Below are 14,105 nucleotides of genomic sequence, written 5' to 3'. Positions count from 1 at the left end.
CGAAATAATGAACATGAAATTTTAATGACCGAAAGTTTTGATTTTGCCAGCTAGCTCCAAAAAAAGTTCTTAAGGGACAATCAAGTCTCATAAGCAAGATATGGCATATGAATTATAACGGACTCAAACTTAACTGTTGAAAATTATTTTCTTTTTTATTCTATATACGTTTGATATTACGGCGTTGTGTCATTTTTTACCGACTTCCTTTCCGCCGGCTCACTTATAAATGACACAAAAGAATAGTGACGCTGTATTGCTTTTTCCTCTTCTTTATTCCCAACGTCGTAATGACTTCCAAAACATCTCGAAAAAGATAATCCTGTTGATCGACAATCGGCAAAGCCACTCTCAGATGAAATTAAAATTCCCCGCATTGTCTTCCTGCAGCACGAAGAGAAGCTAAACTATCCCTTGAAGAAAATTCACGCTCTGAAGAGGCTTCCTGCGGTCTTTTTACTACACACACGCTCATTTCAATTTTGTTTAATTTTTTTCCCGCCACTATTTGACTTGACTGGCGCCTCTCCTGCTGTTAACGCGGCGCAATATTGGTGCATCGCTTTAGTTTATTGATAAAATAGCTATTCACTACCGTATACTTCGTGGATTCGCCGGCCGCCAAATTTCATTTCACAAGCGTTGTGATTTCCGACCCGCAATCTACCATCAGAATTGCAAGCAATTTCTTAACTGATGGTCGTTGAGACGCTAGTTCCATCGAGATATCCATTGCTGCTGAATAAATCCCCACCAAAAACAAATTGCTTCCATATACTTTAGTGGTGTTTTCATCTATGTCCCGAAACATTAAGTTAAGCTACTTCCAAGCTGTCTCCGAGAAAAAAAGAAACAAAAACATTTATATGTATGTACACGAAAATCTCCAAATTTGTTTTTGATAAGTTAGTAGACGCTAATGAGTTAAAAGCTTTTAAATAAGTAATAAAACGTTTATATTATAACCTTATTCATCGAAAAGTGCATTTTTAGTCCCTATCTAAAATATATTTCTTTGACAGTGAAAGGGTGAGGGTAACGTGAAACGAATGTGGTCAAATTTTGAGCTCATTTCATTGTAATGCCTGAACGGTCATGGAGATGGATCAGAGTATACTGAGGTGATCTCAAAGAGAAATAAATACAAACACGTATTTATTGTTGTACGGAAGGACATTTATGATAGTCGAGTGAAGATATCGAATTAACCATGAGGGTAACCATTTTAAAACCACCAACACATATAAACATTGCGAAAAGCTATAGTGTTACGTTCTGCACGACTCGTTCAAATCTTACCAGAAAATTACACGACATTCATGGACTTTTGTGCTTCTGAATCTTACTGACTGAAGAGATTGCCGGGGCTGGAAAATTGCTTTTTGCATAAACGATGCTCGTTAAAGGGAATAATCGATGTTTCTGTCTTCCATTTTGACTGTTATGATGATTTCTGTCCCCTACACCTGTATGTGGTATAATACGGCTGTAATGTATCCGATACTCTTCCGTTGTGTTTTTGTTGGAAAGTGGTATAACCTCAGCGTGATTCGCCGGCGCGCGGCTCTGGCGCCGACGCGTTGTAATTCAGCAAGCCATACAGCAGGTGCAAAGATCTCGATTTGTTTCAGATGAACTGGACGCTTCGGAAGAAACCGCTTCCCTGAGGTCTTAATCCCGCAGTCTCAAGATCGTCACTTTAATTCCCATTATTTCTTTTTTCGTGAATTTCTGGCGCTGGTTCACAGTATAATGCCAATTCTTGTTAAGGTGCACTTCATTGACTCATATAAAATCTTGTTACATCTTGTTACAGCAACTGCGGTTTGCTTGTCGTAAATTAGATTTAAAGGTGTCCGTCATAACACAAAGCGTTGGTTCTTGTTTAGGAACGTGTTACGATTTCGAATTCGTCTCTGTAGACAGGAAATTTGCAATTAACATAGATAAGCTAAGCTTCTATTTTTCAACTTCAAACCTTACAAGCCTTAGATAATTAGCATCGGCTGTCAATCTAATTTCGAATCCAATTGGTCTAAAGGAAAATGCGTAAGCCCTGCAATTTGTTACTTGCAATACACGTGGAAAGCTGTTTATATCGTTGGAGATTCCTCGTTTTACAGAAACTACTTTTTCGTACCAAGCGTCAACCTTTAAAGTCGGGACGACTCGGATCCTGGAAACATACTGACAAATAAAGACCTCTGAGATCTTCTGACGTATCTCTTCTACAGTCGAACATCAGTTTGAAAATTGTGCTCATCCGTAAACCACCTGCAGGCAACTTATTTCGGCCCTCTGAAGAAACAGCACACAACACGCGCAAAAGAAATGAACGTCGTGTAACTTTTTTGTTTTGTTTTGTTTTGTTTTGTTTTTTAAATCCTGTTTGTAGTCGTAAACTATACAATGGCACAAAGAAGATAAGGGGCAAAACCGGTATAATATTTGATTTTTTTTTTTTGCATAGCGCTTAGAAAGATAATTAAAGTTTACACAAGTACGCGAAATATATCGAGTATTGAACTGATCATTTGCTAGGCGCCTAGATGCCGGCCCTTTTAGTTCTGTTTATTTTCTGTTGTTTTATTTTTTAATTACTAAGAGGGAAAAAATCTAATTAAACTGTGGAAGATCTTTTTTTGGATAATATCTAATATTTAGTTTGTTCGTATCTCTCAAAATGCAAGATATAAATCTTATGCAGCCTTTCTTTTCCCGAAAGTTTCAAATAAGTTAGGTCACAAATGTTCGGAGGTTTCAGTGAATCATATGAATCGCAGACGATGAGTTAACGTTTTTTCGCTTTAGGATGTCAATGTTATTTAAGAAATAGAAAACATGTTCTGTGTTTCTATCGAGTTATAGAAACAGGAGTAGAAGATTGGGAGGACGAGAAATGCTGTGGGAACAAGAGCCAACAGGCGAGTGTTTCCACAGCTTTTTCGAGTTATAGAAAACACGATTTTTAACCGCCGAGTCAGCGCGTGTATTTTCTGTTGCCGGGGCTAGTCAGTCTAAACGATAGAAGCTTACTAGACATGTTCCCTTCACCACGAATCGGGTACAGGTAATTATATATTTAAGTATATTTATAGATTGCACTGCATTGTGGGGGCTAAAATTGGAAATGAAACTCAGTGGAAAAAAATGTTTCAAAATCAGAAAAGATCTCTACGAGACACTGGTAGATGGCACCTTAAAATAATAACCTATTGATAGCTCTGTTTTCAAAATGGCTGAAAACAAAACAACACAATAAGTCAAGAGGAGTTATCTGAATTCAACATATATACTCCTCAATGCTAGTGTCCAATCATGTTTCTTGTGTCCCATCCCTTTCGTTTTAATCTCCACTGGCTTCCTGTTAACTATCGTATCATCTTTAAAATTCTACTCATCACGTACAAGGCCCTAAACGATCTGGCACCTTCATACGTTCGTGATCTTCTCACTCCTTACACTCCGTCTCGTCAGCTACGTTCATCTTCTAAAGAACTTCTTTCCATTCCGCACTTCAATTTGAAAACATATGGCGCAAGATCTTTCTCTGTAGCAGCTCCTACACTTTGGAACACTCTTCCGTCTGACATCAAGAACAGCTCCTCAGTGTCCCTTTTTAAACATAAACTAAAAACGTTCCTTTTTAAGAAAGCAGTTTTATAACTTTTTAGCGACATTTTTTTTATTTTTACTTTATTTGTCTTAAGTGTTTTTAATATTTCTAACTGTAAAGCGCTTTTGAACTTTTAGGATATTGGCGCTATATAAATATTTTATTATTATTATTATTATTATTATTATTATTATTGTTGACGTCGCGTGATGTAGAATACTTTGAATTTTCCCTGTATTTCACAGAGAAAAAGTTGGTAATCAGGCATGACATAACTCGTGAACTGTCCAATGAGTCCCTTAGTCCATGTCGCTTATTGAAGAATTTCTCTTAAATACCTTCCAAAGTAGAAATGTTGGCGTGAAGTCAGTTACTACAAAAATAGACTTTTGAGAAAAATGCACTTTAAATATCTTACCTGATGGATTAAGCTTTTAAAATGCCAGGCATTAAGGGTGAGGGGGGGGGGGGAGGGAGGAGGGGTAAGGGTGGGTCTCCAGGGGGGTGTAATGGTTGTTCCATTTTGTAAAAAGTTTCCGCAGTCGTAGGAAATGCTCCTTTTCATAAGGGAAATGAATGAGCCTGTGATGGTAAATTAGGCAAAGCTTTTCCCAAGTAATTATACCAATCGAATCGTGCATCTCTTTACAACTTTACTACAAAGTATCGTTTATATATGTTAAAATTAATCTATATTTTTGGTCATTTTAATTTTTAATTCTGCTTTGGCCGTTGCTACGTAAAATATCACTGTGTACCATCCTTAAATTTCACACTTACTTAGCGGTAAATTGGGCAAGATCGCTTCAAAATATTTTTTAACAAGTGTTCCTATATTTTTCAAAAATGGAATTTTTTATGAACATCGCCATATTTTTCGGTATGTACCACCTTAATGTAACTGGTTTGAGGGTCCCCAATAAGTTTGGCGGGATGCGGGATTCGGGCTTTTTTTTCGCTGTATTATTTGGGATTTGAGGTGAAAACAGGGACAGGAAGCAGGAATTACAATTACGAGCGGGAGTGGGATTTAGTATTTTTATGGGGTTGGGATGTGCGATTCGTAAGGGGAACAGAGCGGGATACAGGATTTCAATTCTTACATGACCACATAAACTGTTATTGACCAGCGCAAAAACCACAAGTCTGGCATAAACGAACCTTTGGTGCATATAGCTGTGTCTACCCTGGGTACCAGAAGTTTTTTCTCGTGCGCGGCGGAAGAAAAACCTCAGGCACCCAGGGTAAGCTGTGTCAGGTTTCAAGTAATGAATGGCAACGGCTCTGTACCCTGTCAGGTTCTGTCAAACGTATCTATCCATTATCGCTTGACTACGTTAGTATCATGTTACTGTATGAGGTCTTTGAGTCCTATTGCAATCATTTGTGTTGACCTCTGACATCAATGACATCTGTCCATTTCGAACATTTTTGACGCTTGCGTTTGTAATCTTGGCCCCCTCAATCCATTTCAGTTTCGACCATCTTTCGACCTTCTCCAGAGTGCCTGGCTTGTTTTGGACAGACCGAATGGTGATAATAGGTCTAATAGTCATTACCGAGCGAAGTATGCGACATTATAAATTGCGTCACAATATATTACGAAAAGGATGAGCGAGCAGGAATGCCTTCGTTCAAAAAGAAAAGTTCTGAGGCTAGATTTCAAAGAAAGTGAAGACACTGAAAGCTTTGAAAGAAATTGCCAAGTGTGTTTACGGGCCTTCTCTTGAATATGGGACTGAGCAGTCATTTTCTTTCACTGATACGTGGACAAAAAAAAAACAAACAAACAAAGCAAAACAGTAAACTGTTTACAGAAAGGAACGTTATTAATAATCATTTGTGCTTGCTTATCTGCTGACCATTGAATTCTTTTTTGATCTTTTATGCGATATCTATTTTGAAAAAGTTTCTGTGTTAATAATTAAATCAATTATTAATTTAACAAATTAATAATTAACGCAGAAACGTCTTTGAAAAGTGGGCGGGATCGGGATTTCCAGGCAAAAAAGGGCGAGATGGCGGGATTAATAGGAAGAAATGGGCGGGAAAGCGGGATCTGAGACTCCTATTGTGGACCCTCTGGTTTGTACTAACTGACATTTTGCTTGCGAACGGTGATGAGCTGAATTTAATTCTGCCAAAGTTTGCTCGTCCTCTTTACCTTTTTTTCTCATCAGGACTCTTTGGCACTTCTATAAATAAATATTGTTAGTAGAAAATATTCAATGATTTTGCATTTTAGTTTGCAACTCTTTCACTGTAAAACATTACCGGTCTAGATGCCGGTCTAGATGGGAAAATCCAAACCGCTTTCAATATCGATTTCAGCCAATCAAATTCGTGAATTTGGTAGTTCCCAGTCCTTGTGAGACAGAGTCATATAATGACATTACATTCCAACTCGTTTGTCTAAGTTTGAGTTTAAGGACAATTGAAATCTCCACATAAAAGAATTTTCTCCTCAGAATCTAAATTTTCAGTTTGCAACTTTCTAAAAAATTAGATCGAGTCTTAATCTTTTTCTTTTTTTTTCACATTTTTATTTTCATTCAACGACTTACATCAATTTGTAAAAAAAAATAGGCTAAAAATTAATGAATGGCTATTAAGTTTACATCAGTAGCTTACGTTATACTACAAGTGAGAAAAAAGAAAACTACGCAAGAAAAAAGACAACAAGAGCAAAGGACACACACACACACACACACACACACACACAAATAAATGAATGAAAAACTTCGTGATTAGTGACCGGTCATTATTTATCGCCTGTGGGGTGGGGGGGGGGGGGAGGGGGGCAGTATTTTGGGCTGAACACGGCGAAATTTAGCCGATCCCCCCTTTAAATGTTATATCACCGAAGTGATCCCCCCTCAACACCGTTGACAGCTGTCGTGATCCCTCCCCCCATGTCTTCGCACCCGTATTCAACTTTTGAGGTGTATATTCAGTGTTTTTTAACATTCAGGTAGAATTTCAATCTATGATGTACTTACAGTATAATGAGGTCCTTATCCCGCAGTCGCAAAAGTGTCTCTTGATCCGTGTCTTTTTTTAGTCTGGATCCCATTATCTGATGTCAGCTGACATGCAGCAATATAACAATCTCAAATGGTTGAACAGTGCAAAGTTACTTTTTTAATAGAGTGCAAATTTAATAAGAGTCCACCAAGTACCTATGAGCATGTCATATTCAGCAGTAATTCGGCCATCTGGAAGGACAAAATGAGTGAAATGAGACGACTATTCTGTTGATCTGTAGTGTTAGATCAGCCTTTGTTTTTTGTTTTTTTTTCACTTTTTCTTGTTTTCCTGTTTTCTTTTTGCTTTTTTGGCTTTTCATTCAGTGTGCGCTTGTACCGTGACTTCAGCTATTTGCTCATCTGGTACAAAAGTTAGATCTGGTATAGGAACAGTTGACTGTTCATCGAGGTCAGCAATGACAAGATCGTGTTCGGTATTCTCGTCGTCATCTGACTCGTCATCAGACTCCGCCTCTGATTCTTCACTCTTTTCTTCACTGTTGGACAACTCATTTCCATTTCCTGTACTTTTTTGTCCAAAGTAATGATAGCGAATTGCCTTTATCTTGTCCAGCTTTAGACCAACAGTGGTCAGGCCATGTTCTTTAAGGTAAAGGTCAAGCTGTCTCACCTTCAACTTCTCAACTCTTCCATTCTCAATGAGTGTTCCCCACTTGTAATCCTTGTATATTAGCTCCTCTTCTAATCTCCTTTTCTCGTTAGCCTCCCTTGTTCTAATATCCTTCCTGATGTTTATATCATTTAGATGACCAAGGTATTCAATGACATGCTTTTCCTCGACATTGCAGGTAGCACATAAAGCAGCGACGGTGTTTGGATTGTCCGCAGAGATAGCGTTTTGTTCGTACAAGTCCTTCAGACATTTCCTCGGTTGATAATCGTCTGGAGTACGATCTGTTGTTCGCGTTTCGTACACATCCATAAAATGTCCTGGATTTTCTTTGTCTGGCACAGGCTGGGGGATTCTCTCTGTTACTGGTCCCACCCATCTGTTGTTGGTACACCAGGAACAGAGTGTGGAGCTTGCATTTCTTTGGCTATTACAGGCATCCCGACCAAATTAAAAAAAGAGCTCTTCTCGGACATAGTGGTCCTCAATAAAGCTCTCTATCTTTCTAAAATAGGCCACACCAGGTATTTCGGCCTTACTGTTTTCTGAAGCATTTCGGTACGCATTAAGCTCAGAAGCAATAAAAAAGAACAACTCTTCGAAAGACTCACTCAGCCTACTACTGATGTAATTCTTCAGGACAGAGGCGTCGTCTATCCTTTCGGCAACCTGCTTGCAAACATGCCAAGCGTTTTTTTCCATGCGCTCTTTTTCGTACTTTTCGTAGGAATGGAGAGACATGGCCTTGATTTCGTCTTCAGAGAGATCTTCGAATCGACGGTACTTCTCCCATTCCAGCGTTGCACCGTCAACAAGAGCGTCTGAAATGACCGAGTTTGTTCGTTCGGCCTCGCCTTGCCCGCTGTCACCTCTCGAGCGGTGGCATCGTACTCGGTAATCCGAGTTGTGAATTCGAGCCAGCTCAGCATCGTGAAAGCGAACTTCATAATTAGAAACGCCAACACCAGGTCCGGCATCTATCAGATCTGCCCATCTTGACTTCACGGGTGGCAAGCTTAGATCGCTAATTATTTCAAGGCCCTGTTTGCAAGCATTGCTTACTTTCAAAATAGATTCAACTCTGGAATCTCCAGTGTCAACTGAGCCATCACTGTTTGCTACTTCGTCAATAACATTTAAAATGCCTTTAATGGTCGGAACCATACGACAGGCAAGCAAAGACTTATTGTGCTCAGACATTTCCGTTACCTCCGACAAGTGAAGCATTTTTTCCAGCCTTAGTTTTAGATGATCTGCTCTTTGCTTTTCATAGGTGAAAAACTTACAGTTTTGCTCTAAGTCTTCCGCCTCTGTCATATCGTAGTACAAGAATAAGTCATCGTGCAATCTAGCACAGCATTTGCGAAATCCAAGAGAATATTCAGCGTTTGTTCCTGTCTTTTCAACTTCAAAGGCTGTTGGATCCTCGTGTCGCAAGCGAATTGTTTCGCTTGCCCAGACACTCCCTGAGGATCCAATTATTGCCTTCGGCCGAACGATCACGTGGTGCCGATCATCATCAGTTATAAGCTTCTCATCATTGTCGGCCATGATGCTAGACTTAGTGAAGATGCGATGTGATCCGAGAGTCACATAGACCATCTTTTCCGGCCAATCATACTTTGGCAACTTTCTCGCTCCCTCGTTATCTGGAAGGGTCAAGATCCTTAGATTACGTGCTTTCTCAAAACCCGCCGAAGTCCCAGGTCGGAGGTAAGCCTTGTCATCCATGCTTCGCATGAAGCAAAACTTTCTATTCTCAGCATTTCGTGCACCCCAAAATCGCTTCTTGATGTTCTTTACGTGGGCTCTTTGGTAATGGGTGTTTTCATTACTCTTTTCCTCGCCTTTGGGTGGTTTTTTCCTGCAAAAAAGACCCTTGCCAGTATGTCGCTTCGCATGCAGGCTTCTTTTGTTTCGAGGTCTCGCCCTGTTGTAAACTGTTGTAGCTGAACGTATTATAATTAACTTCTTCCCACGCTGTTCAAGCCGGGAGTTGGCTATGGTAAGCAGGTTTTTCTTCTTTACTCTCTGACCGGTGTACAGAACCGTATCGTGCCGTCTGCCGTGATAGCTTGCTTTGTCTACTATTGCCTTTGCTATAAAATCTTCATCATCACCATCTAGCCTCGACTTAGGGCCTTGGCTAGACAGTTTTCGTCTCTTAAGCCTGTTGCGTAAGCTTGGCGTTTAAGCATTTGACGTTTTCTCTGATAATTATTATCGGTGGGTTCGCAGTGAAGAAGCTCCTCCGTGGCTTTAACTTTTTCCTTGAGATTTTGTTCGTCGTTTTGGATTTCTTGTAACGTTTTGGATGACTAAATACTTGTTTTCTTTCGATAGAGTTTTTCTTTCTCTGTTATCTCCTTCTCTAGCTTATCCTTCTTGGAATTTAAGCGCAACCTTACGAGGTCGGCTGCTGCCTCTTTAGCATTTTTTACCTCTTCAACTACGAATTTAACTCTCTCCGTCATAGACGGAAGATTGTCAGGATCAAAGCCTGGGCCTAGCATTTCTTCTCTAGAACATAAGGATCGCAATACAACTCTAAGACAAATTTTATCCCATTCTGAGTCCATACTAGAAACAATACCTTGCATAGTTTCCTTGTCAAGGACAAGAGAACTATTTCCACTTTTAGTACCACAAGCACTAAAAATATCCACGACCAATGACTCTAAATCGACATTGTCAGGACGGAGCGTGACATACTCGAAACCCTCACGTATGCGAATGAGACTGACCCTGAGACCATAGTTTTCATGAAGTAAAGCTTCGCGAACAGGAGTGAGAGGTGAACACGTCAGATTTGGCCGACCCTATGATCATGGCCATTATGACGTCACGGCGAAAGAAGCGCTCAAATGCACACACTTTTCAAAAATGGCGTCGTCGCCTCTCGCTGATACAACCTTTTGAGGCAGATTTCTCCGATCATTCCAGCTTCAAATGGTATTGTGTTTGGATCTCAAGGAGTAACTATCATTTTTCTTTCTTGAGAGGTAAGTAGATTTTAATTATGACCGAAAAATCTCGCATGAAGTGCATTTAAAGAGTTACAGTCATCGCTCTGCGGTGGAAATATGTGGGGCAAAATTTTGACTGTTCGCCCTGTAAAATTGCGTTTTTTAAGTGATCGGTAGCCTAAGGAAACGTGTAACTTGGTCACAGAAAAGTTTATATGTATAGGAAAACATTGTAATTAAAGATGATTTTGAAGAATGTGCAGTAAAAATGATCAGTCCATTTGAGTATGAAATATCTGCGATCTCGAGCTCGGAGTGTTCTTTCAGAAAACTAAAACCTCTCCACATTTTCTACAACAGGCCTAGCAAACAGAAATATTATCCACAATGACGGAAATGAGAATTTCACAAACAAGAACTTAACTTTAATTATTTAAATAAGACTTAAAGCCTACCTACTGCACAACGGTGGTTAAAATGCAGACAGAGGATAAAAATGAAGACTGCAGACTTTTTTAGAATATTGTATTCTCATTTCCTTTATAGAGAGTTTAGTTCTCCCGTTAGCCTGAAGTATACGGCTCAGATTAGCCAGTGTATGGTTAGCTCGATCTCTCTATAAATGAAAATGGGAATATGATATTCTTAAAAAGCCTGCAGTCTACATTTTACCCATGGTTTGCAGTCTAGTCTTGTAAGACTTTTCTTTAAACATAATGACATACAAGGCCCTCTCTCCTCTGCATAGGCCTCTCTTGTGCTGCTTTGACCTTAGGCTGGTAGTTCAGAGTATATTCAATTTCCCTTAGGGAGCCTCTACGGAGGAGAGAGTACAAGGCCCCATTTATATGGTCTTGGGTACTGGAGACAACACTATCAGACCCTTCTGAGGCAACTTTATCAAGTGTTTATATGAAATGAAGTTGTCCCTCCAGGATTACTTAAGCCTTTTTTCATATTCTAATGCCCAGTTGTCCTTCTTCCTTTGGCTTCCTTTCAGTCATTTGATCACTGTGGGGTTTTGTGAGTTAATTTTGATTTCTTCATACCATGAGTTGTCCCAGGTAGGCCAGTATTTTGACAAAAACAGGTTATCAGGCCTACCAGGGTTACCCTGGTTATGTTGCTAAGGGTGACTTGTGTTTCGCTTTCTCAACAAAATGGTGTGAAAGTTAACTCATCTAGGGTCACTGGGGGGAGGGCTTTCTTTGTTACCTATGACCAAATAAGGGGCCTCACTGTCGGCTGTAATAGATAGATAGATAGATAGATAGATAGATAGATAGATAGATAGATAGATAGATAGATAGATAGATAGATAACCTTTATTTTAAAACGATGAGTATTAAAGCTACATGAGCTTGTGGGGTCGTTTGTAATTAACTAAACGCTAAGTAACTAAAAACTAAATACTAGGGGTATTTACAAAAAAAAAACGTTTGAACTTAAGTCAGCGATATATACAATAAGAGATTGTTAGCATAGGTTTTTAAGTATATCCAAAGTCATCTTTTCTAAAATTACAAGTGGATGCAGACGTTCATGTATGCTTATATAACAAAACTTGAGTTCCAAACACTGGTCACCTTGAGTTCCTGTTGCTGATCTTATGATGTTTACAAAATTGGCACAACTGGATCAACAATTTAGGAATTTGAAGTTTGATTTATTTTAATTCCAAAACAATATTGTAACTTTTGTTTATGTCAGGATCCAAAAATGCTTTATGTAGAGTGTTTGTTGTAGTTTGTTTGACATGCTTCAGAAATTTTATTTGTCCTTTGTGCAGGTGAGGGTGCTGAAAAAAATTCTTTATTGGAAAATCTGAAGACGTCAATTCAATACATTGATACTGGAAATGAGCTATATAATGTTTTATAAATTATGATATTAGCTCCATGTATATTACCGCATTGTATCTGCTTGGACGTGACTTAAAAGGTGGATGGGGTTGGATCATTTAATTGTGAGAATTCGTTTTTTTAATGGTAAATACATATTGAGTTCTTGGTGCTAGATCTCATTAGGAAATCTATCTTTTAGTTTACATTTTGTGTTGAAAAGAGTTAGGGGCGAAATAAAAACCAAAGAGGGAAGGGAGGTCCCGTCAACATTTACTTCAATTTTCAACTGGTGAATATTAAGGGGAGTTTTATTTGATCGTAGGTTACCATCCTCCACTACCTTTGCAAGACCATCCAAGCAGGCCCGTTTTCTGACCTTATAAAGCTATCTATTTATTGTCAATGTACTGTCAATTAAACATTTAAAACCCAATCTTGTGTGGTTTTTTTTTTTTTGTTATTTGTGGAAAATGTATGCTTATCACTTGCATGATGCATTCTCTTGAAGCCAAAAATAAAGTCATCAATGCAAAAAGCAACAGGGAACCTGAGATGGATGGAGCTGGGGAGAAATCAGGCTTGGGATTCATGTTTAAAAGTACAACCTCTGTGACACTCTTCTCTACAATATTTCTTTGTAGGTCAGTTTAAACTTAATATAAAATAACTGTTGAAGCTATCTTTATTTACATACGATTTACTGTGATGAAAATTAAAAGCATAAAGTATAAAGAAAAGAATTGATTATCATTTCAAACTTACAGGCAGTAAAGCTTTCACGGTGTTTCAAGACAGATACTATAAGAAAACAAGGGGTTTGGTTACAATAAGAGATCACCTTTGTCCCAACCTTCCTTAGTGTACTGAACTCTTTGTTTTGGCGATAAGTCATTTTGGCTCAACAGGTTTCCCCTGGATAAGTTAACTCTTATTGCCAATGGCTTAGCATAAGAAGTGTCCCAGTTCATATTTTCTCTCCTCTTCAATTCACTTGCTGCTTGGAACCAGATTCTCTATTTTTTAGTTCTTTCCATGTAACATCCTACACAGTTTTCTTTTACAGTCTATACAGGTTTAAGTGAACTCACTGAGAAATTAACAAAAAAAGTTAGAACCCAAAGCAACAGTTTAGGATGCCTTTCTTGCCAGAAGTTCAGAAGAAGCTGCGAGACAAGAAACAGCTTTGCATTGCATGCAGACGCCCGAGGAAAGAGATCCTGCTCCGATCTCATATTTGACGAACATTTTCACATGAAATGAAGCACCTTTCCGTTAAGGTTTCGTCCATGTTATTCTGAATATCATCTGTTTCATCTAGGTCTCCCATACAATGATTTTGTATCATTTTACCATCTAAAATATCCACACGTCTGCTCGGAAACTTGCGTCAGTTGGTTGGCCTCGCAGAAGAAAATGTTATCTTCGACGGTTTTGCCGATAATTTGGGGCAGAAAAATAATTCTTTGGTGCACTATTTACTTTCCAACTCGGCATATGACTTGATAGCTTAAATTTCTTTGTAAGGGAGCATTTTCCATCGAATACTTTCTCATATTTCGAGGTTTTCGATTATTGATCAGCAGGTCCTCCATGCTATCGTCTACAAAATAATGGATTTAAACCCACTGATCATTTTTATGCATAGTTTAAATGATTCGTTTTCATCACCATTCAAACGTTTTAAACCATATCAAGATCATATTTTTGTGTTTGTGTTGTTCATTGTTGGGTTCTCCAGATATCGCCCATGAAACGAGCACAAAGTTTCACTTTTAAATCACCTTTTCAATTAAGCGATCTTGAAATTTTGCGTGTTTTTGATCCTTTTGACATCTAGTTTTTGAAAACCAAAGTACTTTTGGACAAAATATTAACAGGTTATCTTATTCCTGTGGTCTGTTGATCGCTTTCCTTCAAATTCTTTGAGCAATCATCGGATGAAAAACTTTTCTGGTGTCATTATTTTAGCGGCCATTGAAACTTCACGGGCCGGCTTACGAGTGACGTCATAATGGCCAAGAT

General features: G+C 38.7%; 1 protein-coding gene across 1 annotated transcript; it reads right to left on the bottom strand.

The window, feature by feature from the left end:
- Positions 1-6,894: 6,894 nt before the first annotated feature.
- On the bottom strand, positions 6,895-12,174 carry LOC149116899 (uncharacterized). The gene has a single exon (XM_089282569.1). The coding sequence runs from the start codon at positions 9,011-9,013 to the stop codon at positions 7,724-7,726; it is 1,290 nt and encodes a 429-aa protein (XP_089138695.1). The 5' UTR covers positions 9,014-12,174; the 3' UTR covers positions 6,895-7,723.
- Between the last annotated feature and the right edge of the window lie 1,931 nt (positions 12,175-14,105).

The sequence above is a fragment of the Orbicella faveolata genome, unplaced genomic scaffold, assembly GCF_042242905.1.
Source record: "Orbicella faveolata isolate gen_17 unplaced genomic scaffold, um_ofav_v1 contig_12, whole genome shotgun sequence".
Lineage (NCBI taxonomy): Eukaryota > Metazoa > Cnidaria > Anthozoa > Scleractinia > Merulinidae > Orbicella > Orbicella faveolata.
The sequence above is the reverse complement of the archived record's forward strand: the minus strand, read 5'-3'. Positions and strand labels throughout refer to the sequence as shown.

Excerpts from the sequence above, each read along its gene's own strand:
- LOC149116899 (XM_089282569.1), bottom strand. The coding sequence starts at position 9,013 with ATGCGAAGCATGGATGACAAGGCTTACCTCCGACCTGGGACTTCGGCG.